This window comes from Cucurbita pepo, chromosome LG01 (assembly GCF_002806865.2).
Source record: "Cucurbita pepo subsp. pepo cultivar mu-cu-16 chromosome LG01, ASM280686v2, whole genome shotgun sequence".
Classification (NCBI taxonomy): domain Eukaryota; kingdom Viridiplantae; phylum Streptophyta; class Magnoliopsida; order Cucurbitales; family Cucurbitaceae; genus Cucurbita; species Cucurbita pepo.
Window position 1 is genome coordinate 7,573,453 of NC_036638.1, and position 13,694 is coordinate 7,587,146.

The following is a 13,694-nucleotide window of genomic DNA, read 5'->3' on the forward strand; positions in this document are numbered from 1 at the left end:
TGCCCGATCTGGCCATCGTGGGCTCTCTTGCTTTTTGGACATACACATGTGGACACTGCTGCAGTGGAGTTCGTTAAGGCCAAACCCACACTTTACCCCTCACACGCGCTCAATAGCGCGTGTAACCCACACTCACTTTTATAACATGTTCATATGATTGCACATGCTAAAGAAGGAACCTGCCGTTCAAACCCACTATAATGTTTCTTAATCATCGCATGAATTGACGTGGCAATTCCTAAATTAATATTAATAATATTATTATTATTACATATTTAATATTACTCCTTTTTTTAATCTTTTGAATTTGTGTTCCTGCACTTGGATGCATGAGAACATCGATCCAGACAACATTTTAATTGTTCCCTCCCTTTTTATAATCATATTATTCTTAATTTTTTAATTGTGAAAATAATTTATTTAATTGAATCCTAGCTGAAAATTTGACTCACAACTAAATAAATAAAAATGGAAAATAATAATAATAATAATGACTTATTGGAATTAGTGAGAGCAGGCGCGTGGAGTAGCGGCGGCAAGAAATGAAACTGAATCACGAAGATCCAACCCCAAAACGGTGCGTATAGAAGCATCGGATACCTTGGTAAAGTCCTCAATAAGGCCATCCAGCTACCCGTGCCAGATCTCTCCATGGTGGTTGAATTATAAATAATTAATTATTTATTACAGTTAAAAGAAGAAAAAAAAGGGGTGAAAATTGGATTAGGATTTTGGATGGGATTGGGTTACCAAATTCCAACTCATTGCCAAAAGTGAATCTTTCCACGTGAGGTGTCTGGTAGCGTACCAACTGCTTGGATTTCAGCATTAATCATTCCCTTATTATTATCTTATGCTTTATTCCCTCTTTTTTTCTACCTCCCTCACACACCCTTTTTTGTTTTCTTTAAGATATTTATATTATTCATAAACTCATTAAATTATTATAAATTTAAAATTTTCGGGAATAAATGGTTATTTTCACAAAAATTCAAGACTTAAATACGTTATTTTCCATGATACAAACGGTAACAATCAAAGTCCATTGTTAGTAGATATTGTCTTCCGTCTTTTCCTTTTCGGCTTCCTCTCAAATTAAGGAGAGGTTTTCATACCCTCGTAAAGAATGTTCGTTTTCCTTCCTAACGAACGTGGGATCTAAGGTGATTTGGGAATTTTTTTTTTCTCCAACTGTTTGGCAATGATTTAATTTGGTCGAGTTAATGTGACTTATTTTGTCTGGTTATGAAAAAAACCAAAGTGGGGTAAGTTGTATTTCATTTAATACATTTTTATTTAAGACCATAAATTCATTTCACAACTATACTATTTTTAAAATACATTATTATTTTTTATTCGGCTTTAAACTTTTTTTTTTAATCTATTTATTAAAATAATGTTTATTTCACAATTTGATAATGTAAAAAGGAAATAAAGTATGTGAGTATGTAAATTATTTAAAAATACACATAAATTTACAAGTGTTCAATGTTTTATTAAAAAAAATATAAAAATATAAAAATATAATACGTAATTTATTTATTTTATGGTGACTTATTTATTTATTTTATTTTTAAGACAAGATATAAGCATGTCATTGTCATTGTTAAATACATGTGTTTCCCGATGTTTTTTTTCCCCTAGTTCTGATATTTTCACGAAGCTGTAAAAATAAAAAATTTATGAAATACGAATTTTAAATATTTATATTTGAAAATAATTATAATTTTCATATACACTGTATTAAATATGACGGGCCCATATGTTGGTTACAAGATTCTCTGTGCATCATACAAATCTTGCTAAGGACTTGTATCGAGTAAATACATGAACGTAATAAAAAATATATATTTATCAATTATAGAATTTACTATAAACTGAATAATTTAATCAAGTGAATAAAAATATTCTTTATAATTAATTAAAGCATAATAAAGTTTCCAGTAATTATTAAGGATAGAAAAGTAAATTAATAATCTATAATAAAACGGCAATATTTAAGATTTTTTTAGGTGGCTATAGAGAACTAATTAAAAAAAATCCTTTGAGATTTCTTAGTGTATTATAATCATCAAGTTATTTTTAGGTCACTTTAAATTATTTGTATTTATAATTTAATAACTTTTTAGGAAAAAAAAGCTAAAAATAAACCAAGCCTTGAGATACGGAAGATTTGAAGGATCAGAGAAAAGACGGCTAAAAACAATGGCTTAGGAGGCTAAGCTAAAACTCAAATGCGCATTAAGAGAGTTAATAATGGAAGTCGACGGCGCGCGCAGCCACGCCGCACGCACAGCTCCCAAAGCTCATTGCATAATGCTCCACACGTTTTGTTTTTTATATTATTTGGAGATTAGTTCCGGGTCAACCCACGTTCGGTAGTACCATATTTCTAATTTTGGTATTTTTCTCACATAAATAATTATTTTAAATACTAGGGTACCATTTACGTAAGAAAAAAGAGGGGAAATAAAAATAAAAATAAAAATAAGCTTTTTTTCTAATATTTATTATTGCATTCTATAATAATAATAATAATAATAATAATAATAATAAGAAGAAGAAGAAGATATGAATAAATTATGTGGTTTTTTTGTATTTATTATTTAGCAGCTGTATTTCACACACGAATTAAAGCTGTTTCATTTGTGGTTCCAACGTCGCTGTCCCTCAAATAAAAGGCCTTTCGGAATTTACACACACCTACCAAAATTATTTGATTCCTTAAAAAAAAAAAAAAAAAAAGAAGTATACAACAATTTATTTTCATATTGCATACATGTTCTTGAACTCATTGTTAAGAATCTCAGTANAAGTAGGAGAGATAGGAAAATCAAATAATTCTTAGAAAATCAAATAGTTAATAAATGGGAGGATAGATTTAGTTTATTCGTTAACTATTAATATTTAAAAACAAAACAAAATAAAAAAAAGAAGCTAAAATTTTAAATAAAAAAATAGTTTTGATTTTTCAAAATTCACTGTAAATTCAATTGTGAGTGGTACACTATCTTAATTAACAATGTGTTCATTTTCGTTTTGGGCTTACTTTCACATAAGGCCCATATAGAGTCAGAAAACTCAAGCCCACGAAATTTGCGCTTTAAATAAAATATAAAAAAAATCGAATTTTCGTACGACACGATGAACACGTCATTCACATATTGGATTCAATACCTAATAGTTAATAGAAAGTGCTTCTCAGCGCGCAGAGATGATACGACGTTAGTTATCGTTCCTTTTTCCTGTCGCATCACGAGAAGGAACCCACCGGGTATGCTCAAAATATTGCATTTTCAAATCCTTTCGGGTCACGTTATCAAGAGAACACGTATCTATATGTCTTACGAAATTTGTGTATGAAATCCTGAAAAGATTTGTATATCCCCTTTAGGCTATTACTGTCACTGTCAATTTCACAGTTTTAAAAAACGCGCTTATTACAGAGAAGTTTTCATACAAGAATCTTTTGTTTTACACTCCCCGTGAAATCTCACAATCCATTCTTTAGGAGCCCTTCGTACTCTCTAACACACCACCCAGTGCCTCTCACAATTCACTCTTTAGAAGCCTATGGTTCTAGCTGGCACACTATCTAAGCACTTTACTAATTAATACTATCTTTAGCTCGTTATGTTCGCCTTTAGCTTCATAATAAAAGACGTCTATCAATTAAACTATACAAGTGGAGTATATAAATAAAAAGTAATAAATTAAATCTCCTTCTGTTTTATTTATTTTAGATTTAAATCCGAAGACATTTTCCAGAAAACGATTATATATATAATATCGATAACCGTCGAATATCCCGTTAACTGAATTAGGACTTGGGGATCACGAAAGAAATTTCTGTTTTTTTTTTTTTTTATTAATTAATTTATTAATTTTGATAGAAGGGAAATTCTTGGACTTCAAAACAGAAATTTTCCCGGTTACCAGGCGGGTATAAAAGCGAAACAGAACGGCGAAAAAACGAACTAGAAAAGAAAACAAGAAACGAATCACTTTCCCTCCACTTGGTGCTCTACTCTCGCTCTCTTTTCCCTCTAAAAATCAAGCTTCAACTTCCTACTCTCCTCATCTCTAACCAGTATAGGTTCCCGCCATTTTTATCGAGAAGAAGATTTCGTACAATATTCTTTATGGTGCCGGACTCATCTCCACCGGTTGTTGACGACGGCGCTTGTGATCTCGGTTTCTTATCGTCCAAAGAACGCTCTCTTTCGAGGCGCAATCTCAAGCAGCATCAGGAGCAAGACAATGTGTCCTCGGATCGCTCTGTCTGCCGTTTTCGATCAAACCTCGACCGGCGCGATCGCTACGGGTGGTTTCCGTTCAGAAGGAGATCGTTCATCGTTTTGGCGTTCTTCGTTTTGTTCACGATGTTCATGTTTCAGTTGTTTCTGGAGAGTTCGATGACTTCGGTGTTCTTGAAAAGGAGCAAGAAAGCTTGGCCGCGTGAGGCAGAGTTGAAGCCCGGGAGGACACTTAAGTTCGTGCCGCAGAGGATTCCTCGGAAGTTTATTGAAGGTAATGAGGTTGATCGATTGCACTCGGAGGATCATGTTGGTTTCCGGAAACCGAGGCTTGCTCTGGTGAGTGGTTAAGTTTCTATTCGTTCTTACTTTCTCGAGTTATGGTTTAATTAGCCACTCGAACGAACTTATCTGACAATGAGTTAAGTTACGTCATCAAACATCCATTTCAATGCCTTTCTGCCTTAGAAGATGAACTCAAACCATTTTCACTGGTGCGCAATAATAGATTGCGTTGATTAGTTTTTTCGCTTTCTGAAATAAATTGTTTATACGAATTAGTGCAACACCTGCTTTCTCTCTAGAGGTCAGCAACCAGAAGTTGAACGTTCACACGACTAATGTACAGTGCACACTGTTTTAAAACTTCCAAGCAACTTTAGATTGAGCTCCATGGCATTACGGATGGTCTTGATTTTTGAAGTGACTAAGCCCGGAGTTACGACCACCTAAAGAAAAATAACGTGTATCTTTTCGAGGTAGTGATTATGCGTCACTGTAAAACTACAGACGAGTATACACTGTATTTTTACTGATAAAAATATTATATCACGTTTTTTTTGGCAGGAAAGTTGTGTAAAAAATGAAATCATGTTTTATGAATCTATAGTCATTACTTTAGACCTTTTAGGGATGAAAAAACTTTAGGGGAAGAACTTCGAATGGCAAGATAGATACAGTTGATGGAAATGAACAGTGGATTCCGATATGAGCCTACTCCACTATACCTACTGTGATCATATGCCAATAATATCATCAATTTGGTATTAGCATGTTTTGGCGTCTAAGAAATATTGTAAGCTGACGGGATATCATAGTGTATTGCTCTTGAATAATTTTTCACTGTCGACTTCATGCTGATGGTTAATTGCTTTCCCTACAGCGATCATTATTAAGTTTTCACGATCCGTAAGATTCTGTCATAGTGACCGAATATTCTTGGCTTTAGAGCTTAGTAGCCACTACCAATTTTCCTGTCACTCTGAGTTCTAAAGTTAAACTCCATTCTTTTCGATGCAGAATCTTGGTTACTTTTGAGAATTTGTTGTATTAATACTCAGCAACTCTTATTACTAGCTTTTACATGTTTATATATGCCGTGATGCACATAACAATGTGTTAGTGAATGTTGTATCATCATGTGTAGACTCGATAATGTACGAGAGTCCTAAAATGCACGGCTATTTGAGCAGCCACATCCCCCCCCCCCCCCCCCCCCCCCCCCCCCCCCNTTTTATAAACGAACAAACTATTCCTAATTTTTTTGTTGCCTAAATTATCAGATATTGAGAAACATGGAGAAAGATTCACTATCCTTGTTCTTAATTACTGTAATGAAGAACATGAGGGAGCTTGGATATGTGTTTGAGGTGAGGTCTTTGACATTGCTTTTGTTACTCGTATTGCATAATTGATTTTTATTTGCTGAAATAGCCGTGTAAGAAGTCACACGATGCATGGTTTTCTAGGCATATTCTGTGAGATCGGGCATTGATGTGTCGTTGAAACCTTCATGCTTGAAGGGTAATATTATTGGTTAGTTTTTAAATGATTATATTCTTATGGAAGAGGCTCAGATTTTTGCAGTTGGCAATGGAGAAGCACGTCAAATGTGGCTGAAACTTGGTCGGGTTGTCCTTTTAAGCCCAAAGCAGTTTGGCCAGATCAATTGGTTACTGTAAGTGCATATATATCTATACACACGCATACATCGGTTGTGCATTCGTACATAAAAGTAGACTAATGCCGTTCTTGTTTCCTATCTGTATGAGCACAAAATGATCTCTGTTAGTAGTCAGAACTGCATGAATGGTTAACTTTTGTCATTGCAGTTTTGAAGGCATTATCGTCGATTCTTTTGAAGGGAAGGAGGCTATTACAAGGTTGGTTTATTGATACTATATCTTTTAAAAAATGTTAGTGATGGAGTTTTCTGGAGTCTGAGGCCACGGTAAGTCATATGTTTTATCTGCTTGTAGGTGAAAATAATCACTGCTCAACTTCAGAAAACTTTTTAAATAATGTGGAATAATTATATTTACTCTATTTTTCACTTTTTTAACAAAATATTATATTAATATGTAAAGATAATTACGAAATAGGAGAATAAGGAATCCTCCAATTTAAAATACAGTGAAGTAAAAGAAATACAGTTAACCTTGCACGTTATGAACTTCTTACTATTAATGTTTACGAACACAGTTATCTTGTTAATATTTTTTTCTTTTATTTCAAATTGTAAAAACTGATGCAATGAGAATTGCATTTTTCTGGAAGATGTTGAAATTAGACTACTATAGTATTAATGATAGCAAATTTGTTTGGAGAATGTTGATACAGAATTATGAATATCTAAATGCATTTTCCTGGTGAATGATTGGAGGGACCTTTCCTTTAGTACGGTTGATGTGAAGAGATTTGAGACTTTTTTCCCCTTTTCATGGTATATAACTAATGAGTTTTCATGTATGCAGCATTATGCAGGAACCTTTTTGTTCAATACCACTTATATGGATCATTCAGGATGATATCCTAGCCAAGCGTCTTAAAATGTACAAGGACAAGGGCTGGGAGAATCTTGTTTCTCATTGGAGAAGTACTTTTAGCAGAGCTAGTGTTATTGTGTTTCCCAATTTTGCTCTTCCTGTAAGTTCGTGAACTTGGCTGTTTATATTATGTGGCTTTTAGACGCATGGTTAGCCTCAACTTTGACCTTTTTCTTTCCATAAAAAAAGTAAAAAAGACATTGACGTTTCTCTTAGAAACTGCTCATCTTTTATTTCCTTTTATATCAGATGCTATATAGTGCGCTTGACACTGGAAACTTTCATGTGATCCACGGATCACCAGTGGACGTTTGGACTGCTGAAATTTATAAGAGCTCTCACTTCAAGTTTAAATTAGGAGAGAAACTTGGATTTGGTATAGAAGATTTCGTAGTTCTTGTGGTTGGAAATTCCTTCTATAATGAGCTATCACCGGAATATGCTGCGGCATTGTATCGCATGGGACCTCTACTAACAGAATTTGCAAGGAGGAAGAATCCTAGAGGGTCGTTTAAATTTGTTTTCTTGTATGGTAATTCCTCCGACGGATGCAATGATGCTCTGCAGGTAGTCTTTTGTTATGCTTGTCACATTTTTAGCTTTATTTGCGTGCCAATTTGCCTCGTAATGCTACTTTCTCCTTCTCAAATTATATAGTGTGTAATTATTGGATATGTGAAATTGAGAAAATATTGATTGAATTGAAGTAGGTTTTATTTTCCTAAAATTTTAGTATAACTAGCAAATGGGATTTTATCTTCTTCTGTTCCAACTCTTGCTGGGAAATTTAAATCAAAGTTCTTCACCTCTGTACGATTTTTGTACTAAGCTCGACAGAGAAATCCTATGAATAATTGAATCCACAAATTTTCTGTTTTAGTTGTTGCAATATTTCTTAAGTGAAAATTTATAAGGTGAATGTAACTTGAAGCGGAAGAATTAGATTACCTTAAGAAATTATGATTATAATGGTAATGGACTGATAGTTCCAAATAGCATATGGGATGAGCATTTGGAGAAAACCAACTTCAAATTTATATTCATGATGGGGATTGAGTTAGTTCTGGCTTGGCAAGTGTCTATGTGGATATATGCCGTATGTATGTTTTTTGCCTCCTCAATTATCTCAAATGGCTGAAAGAAAGGATGTTTATCCTGCCCTTGCTTAGGTGGTTGGGAGTTGTGACGTCCAATGGATGGGTCCGTCACTTAACCGAAGAATCTTGCATCTTCATAGCATAATAGTTCGTTTTTTTAAATTTAGAATTGAAGAGGAAGGAGGGTTTGACAATAGCTTTTATTAATTCTTGTTGTGGAGTTTGATCCTTTCCTTTGGCCTTGTTTGGTTTAGATGTATCATGTAAAGTTTCTTATACTATAGCAAGACAACGCTTATATCTAGTGAGAATAAATGCTATTGAGATAGGAGGATACAGAAGATGGTCTTAAAATAAAATACTACTACCCATGTAATTAGCAGCTGATACTTGCATGAAATATCTGAGACTGAGTAAGTTTGAGAACAACATGCTAGCTTTAGAAAAAGGCAGTAAACTTTTGGATCACTTCTTCTGTATCGTATGGCCACTACAACTTTCTTGTAATTTGATTTCACAGTGACTGGAAATGAACGACACATCAAACAAGGTGAAGTCATAAAATATTATTTTTGTGTTTAATATGATTAGAAAGTAGTGGAAATGGGAAGGTTGATTTTTGGAGTTCGGAGTTTCTGTGGATTCCTGGTTCCATTCTCCATGTATGTCACTTATATGCTTTAATGATAGGGATCTAAGAATGGTACAAGGATCTGCCTTAACTATCGGGGTTTTAAATTCCTTGTCTATAGGGGCTTGAACATTCTAATAATGGTATAGGTGTCACTTGTAATCTTTGGTTTTCCAAACTTTGCTAATGAAGAAAGTAAGTGGACAGGACGTAGGCTAGGTACAAAAGAATGGCGTTGTCTTGTTATATGCAATGAATACATGAATACCTTTAAGATAAGACTGCTGTGTATGAGTTGGAACGGTCGGTGGATGCACCACCTTGTTTCTTTTCTTGATTTATTTTCTGCATACTTTTAAACGAGACCAAGTGTTGCACTTGTCTGACTCTAGATAAGGATGAATGGCGAATGTTTCTATTTGTACTTTTTCTTATGCATATGGTCTGACTCTAGATAAGTACTTTTTCTGCAGTATTTCTTTGGATTAATGATTAATCGTTCAACTTATGTAGGAAACTGCTTCACGTTTAAGACTTCCTCGTGGTTATTTAAGCCATTATAGCTTTGATCAAGACGTAAATGGTATTTTGTACGTGGCCGATATTGTTCTTTATGAATCTTCCCAAAATGTACAAGATTTTCCTCCCTTGCTCATTCGGGCGATGACCTTTGGAGTCCCAATAGTGGCACCTGATATGCCCATTATTAACCAATATGTGAGTTCATTCTACTTCTCTCCCCTCTTCCTCCACTAGAAAGGAAAAAATATAATAATAGTGTCTTGAAACATGCAGGTTGTTGGGGGGGTCCATGGATTACTTGTTACTAAATTTAGTTCAGATGCTTTGATAAGAGCTCTCTCTAATCTTTGTTTTGATGGAAGGCTCGCTAGAATTGCTAACAATCTTGCTTCATCTGGAAAATTACTTGCCAAAAATCTTCTTGCTTTAGAGTGCATTACTGGATATGCAAATCTGTTGGAGGAAGTCCTCAATTTCCCATCAGACGTTATACTGCCAGGTTCCATTACCCAGCTTCCAGAAGCAGCGTGGGAATGGGATCTCTTTTGGAAGGAAATAATACAGGGATCTTCCAATGAGCAACGCGATAAGAATGTTAAAAAGAAATCTAGTGTGGTGATTAAACTCGAAGAGGAGTTCTCTGACCTTGTTAGTCCCTTGAACATCTCCAGTCCTAGAAAGGAGATTTTGGTGCATGATATCCCAACTCAACAAGATTGGGATATTATCGGGGAAATAGATCGTACTGAAGAATATGACAGAGTGGAAATGGAGGAGGTATGTTGTTATTTTTCCATTATGGCTTGTCTGCAATTTTTATGTCACTCACTTTCCTGAGAGCGAGGCCATATGTGATTTGTTATGTAGCTTCAAGAAAGAACAGAAAGAATATTAGGTTCATGGGAAAAAATATATCGTAGCGCACGGAAGTCCGAAAAGATGAAGCTTGAAAATGAGAATGACGAGGAAGATCTCGAAAGGGCAGGGCAAGCAGTATGCATTTATGAGATATACAGCGGACCTGGAGCTTGGTCATTTTTGCATCATGGTTCTATGTTTCGTGGACTTAGTCTTGTGAGCTTCTTCCATCCAAAACTATCTGCTGATATTTTTCTGTTTGTTTTATTTTGTCTCACTTTTCTTTGTTATTATCTTCTGTGTCATTCATTCGAAAATGCAAGTAAGATTTTAGTCCATCAATCGTGCACTCTTGCTAGATCCTCAGTCTTGAATGTTAAACATGTATAAGAGAAGATAGTTTTGCTACATATCCAGCCATCGCTTCCTTAAAAAAACATCAACTAGATTGTTGAATTTAAAACTTGTGAATTTTATGGTGTCAAACATTAAACTCGATCTTGGCCCATTTTTTAACTTTTTGAACTTGTTATTCTTAAATGTGGATGTATTCCTTGCTTCCAAGATACTCATTTTACATTCTTTATTGCTTGTAATTTACATTGTACCCTACAGTCTTCGAGAGCACTGAGGTTGGAATCAGATGATGTCAATGCTCCCAAGCGTCTTCCTCTTTTGGAAGACAGATTCTATCAGGACATTCTTTGTGAGATGGGAGGAATGTTTGCTGTTGCAAATGAGATTGATACAATTCACAGAAGACCTTGGATTGGTTTCCAATCGTGGCAAGCTGACGGTAGGAAGGTAATCCGTACTTGCTAACATTCTTTCTTGCTTAGTTGTACTATTAGGCTGTAAGGCTTCAAGAGAAATGTAAATGGTGGATAGAAATTTTTGGAGGTTCTAGTTTAGACAAGGAATACCTTTACCCCCTTTTCTTAACGGCCGCCCAATCTATTTGGTTTGCAAATGAAAGATTTTCATAACCATCTGGAATCTGGTAGTCAAAGATTTTGAGACTATATCTTCTTATGTAACAATCTTAGGCTTTATTAAACCACTGGCCTCCAGGTGTAATGAACGGGTTTTAAGCTCTATGCTATAATATATCTATGCTGCTAAGTAGATTTTTTTTAATGTATTTATTTATTTACTTCTATTCCTCTGATTCGTAATCAGCCTCTTCTGTTAAAAAGCAGGAGTCATTATCTAAAAAGGCTGGAAAGGTCTTGGAAGAAGCAATTCAGAATAATACTAGAGGGGAAGTTATTTACTTTTGGGCGTACATGGACGTGGATTCTGAAGTCACGGACAGCGCTGATGGTCCTTTTTGGCACACATGTGACATCTTCAATCGGGGACATTGCAGGTATATCAGTCATTCAACATATTCTTGTATGATAAGTTAGTTGTTCCATGTTCATAGGTCAAGTCTTCCATTGTTTTTTTAAAAACAAATAATTCTCATTAAAGGGTATGAAAGGTTTAAAAAGAAGAATTCCAAAGAAATCAGAGGAGCTTACAACAAAAGCATCATTCCAATTGGCATAAATGGATAATCTATTGACATTAACGAATGCATCCCTTTAGTCTTTTGATATTAATTGAAAGTTGACCCAGTACTTCGTATTTTATGATTGGAAATATAGAGAGAGTTTAATTGATTCTGCATCAACTTCCAAGTCGTGCGTGTTAACCAACTTTATCATCACTAATTAACATCAAATACGAAATGAAGAACTAAAGTATAATACATTAGAATTTTACATTAAACAGATGCAATTTGAACATGTTCTCACTTAAAATTACATCCATCCAGTTCTACGTTTAAAGATGCCTTTAGGCAGATGTATGGACTACATCCATCACATTCGGAAGCTCTTCCTCCAATGCCTAATGATGGCGGTCTCTGGTCTTATCTGCATAGCTGGGTGATGCCAACCCCTACATTTGTGGAGTTCATAATGTTTTCCCGGTAAGCACATTATATATATATCAGAAGTAGAACCCCATTTATTTCGCACATTCCCTCTATTTTTTTGTTCTTCTTCAAAATTTCCTCCCTCACCACTGTGGATGTAATTTTGGCTTGAATAGTGACTGAAATTTTCGTATGTGAGCTGCAGGATGTTTGTTGATTCCGTAGATGCCGTGAACAGAAAGCTTGACAATAGCAGCAAGTGTTTGCTGGCTTCCACTGGACTGGAGGTAAATATCCTACTTCTCTCCCTTGAGGAGATTACTTCTATGGTGAAATTAATTTCTTTATAATGTTCGAGTTAACGCAATTCTTCCCTAAATACTTCAAAATTTTTGGGAAAAACACTAATTAAATGGTCCCAAAACCACTCCCAATATGTGTTTGAAATGCCTTCTAAAAATATATTTTAAATAAAACACTTATTACATCAGCACCGCAAAAGAAAATTTATTAAGTGTTTCTCCTAAATGCACTTTAAGATTTTTTATTAGGTTCTTAAAATTTTTTAGTCTTCTGTTTTTGATGGGCAGAGAAGGCAGTGTTATTGCCGGCTGTTGGATATCCTGATAAACGTGTGGGCGTACCACAGTGGGCGGAGAATGGTTTATTTAACCCCACGTTCAGGCTCGCTAGTGGAGCAGCATCCCCTTGAAGAACGTCAGGACTTCATGTGGTCCAAATTCTTCAACATCACATTATTGAAAGCCATGGATGCAGACTTGGCCGAAGCTGCCGATGATGGCGATCACCCGAGAACCAAATGGTTATGGCCATTAACAGGAGACGTATTCTGGGAAGGGATGTATGCAAGGAAAAGCAAAGAAAGGCACAGGCACAGGCACAAAGTTGAAAAGAGGACAAAACCCCGACATAAAAAATCAGGCAACCGCCGTAATCATGAACACAAGCAAAAACCACTTGGAAAATAGCTGACAACAAACTAATAGTCTATTTGCAGCAAATGGTAAGTTTAACTCATTTATTTATTTTTGTCTTCTCATCGAAAATTGGGATTTTCTTATTGACTAGATATTTGGTTCTCTTCTTTCAAACGGTTAGCAGCAGATTGTAGATAAGATAGATCGAAATGGTGATGATGCTTTACGAGTACAGAAGACTATCGTCAATTCAAGTACGTCACTTTCTTTCAACCTCTTTTCCATAATACGTGGAGTCTAGCAATTAGCAATTAGATGATGTATATAATATCTGTAATCAACATTTTTTGCATTCAATTTAGAACTTAGCGAAATTGACGAAATGAGGGATACACATCTAGAGTCTCTATTCACTACATATCTTAAAAAATTCGTTCGTACGGCGCATAGGTAAAAAATCTCACTAAGTTTTTTTGTTTGTTCCGTATATATTATTAAAAAACTTAAATTATATTTTAGTAAATGTAGTGAATTAGTGTTAATTTTTAGGAGTGTTTATTAAAATACATCTTTGGAAAAAAATTACTACATTATAAAATACATTTCTTGTGTCTATAATATATTAACGTAAAGGAATAATCTAATA

The 13,694-nt window shown here is 34.8% G+C and overlaps 1 protein-coding gene across 3 annotated transcripts; it reads left to right on the forward strand.

Moving 5' to 3' along the window:
• The first annotated feature begins 4,055 nt into the window (after positions 1–4,055).
• Positions 4,056–13,431, forward strand: LOC111809035. 3 transcript variants are annotated; one of them, XM_023695366.1, is made up of 15 exons: positions 4,056–4,595; positions 5,819–5,905; positions 6,113–6,213; positions 6,368–6,418; positions 7,010–7,181; positions 7,331–7,648; positions 9,323–9,526; positions 9,605–10,108; positions 10,199–10,405; positions 10,805–10,993; positions 11,389–11,558; positions 12,009–12,164; positions 12,316–12,397; positions 12,701–13,134; positions 13,230–13,431. In XM_023695366.1, exons 1-14 carry the CDS (start codon positions 4,143–4,145, stop codon positions 13,097–13,099), a joined length of 3,093 nt encoding a protein of 1,030 aa, XP_023551134.1. In that variant the 5' UTR covers positions 4,056–4,142; the 3' UTR covers positions 13,100–13,134; positions 13,230–13,431. The 3 variants fall into 3 exon arrangements, with proteins under 3 accessions (XP_023551134.1, XP_023551126.1, XP_023551142.1); XM_023695358.1 differs by having other exon boundaries at positions 13,233–13,431; XM_023695374.1 differs by having other exon boundaries at positions 13,236–13,431.
• Positions 13,432–13,694: the final 263 nt, after the last annotated feature.

Coding starts and splice junctions, on each gene's coding strand:
- LOC111809035 (XM_023695366.1), top strand. CDS start 4,143: ATGGTGCCGGACTCATCTCCACCGGTTGTTGACGACGGCGCTTGTGAT. Junction 5,906..6,112: donor AGCTTGGATATGTGTTTGAG/GTGAGGTCTTTG, acceptor GAAGAGGCTCAG/ATTTTTGCAGTTGGCAATGG. Junction 7,182..7,330: donor TTCCCAATTTTGCTCTTCCT/GTAAGTTCGTGA, acceptor CTTTTATATCAG/ATGCTATATAGTGCGCTTGA.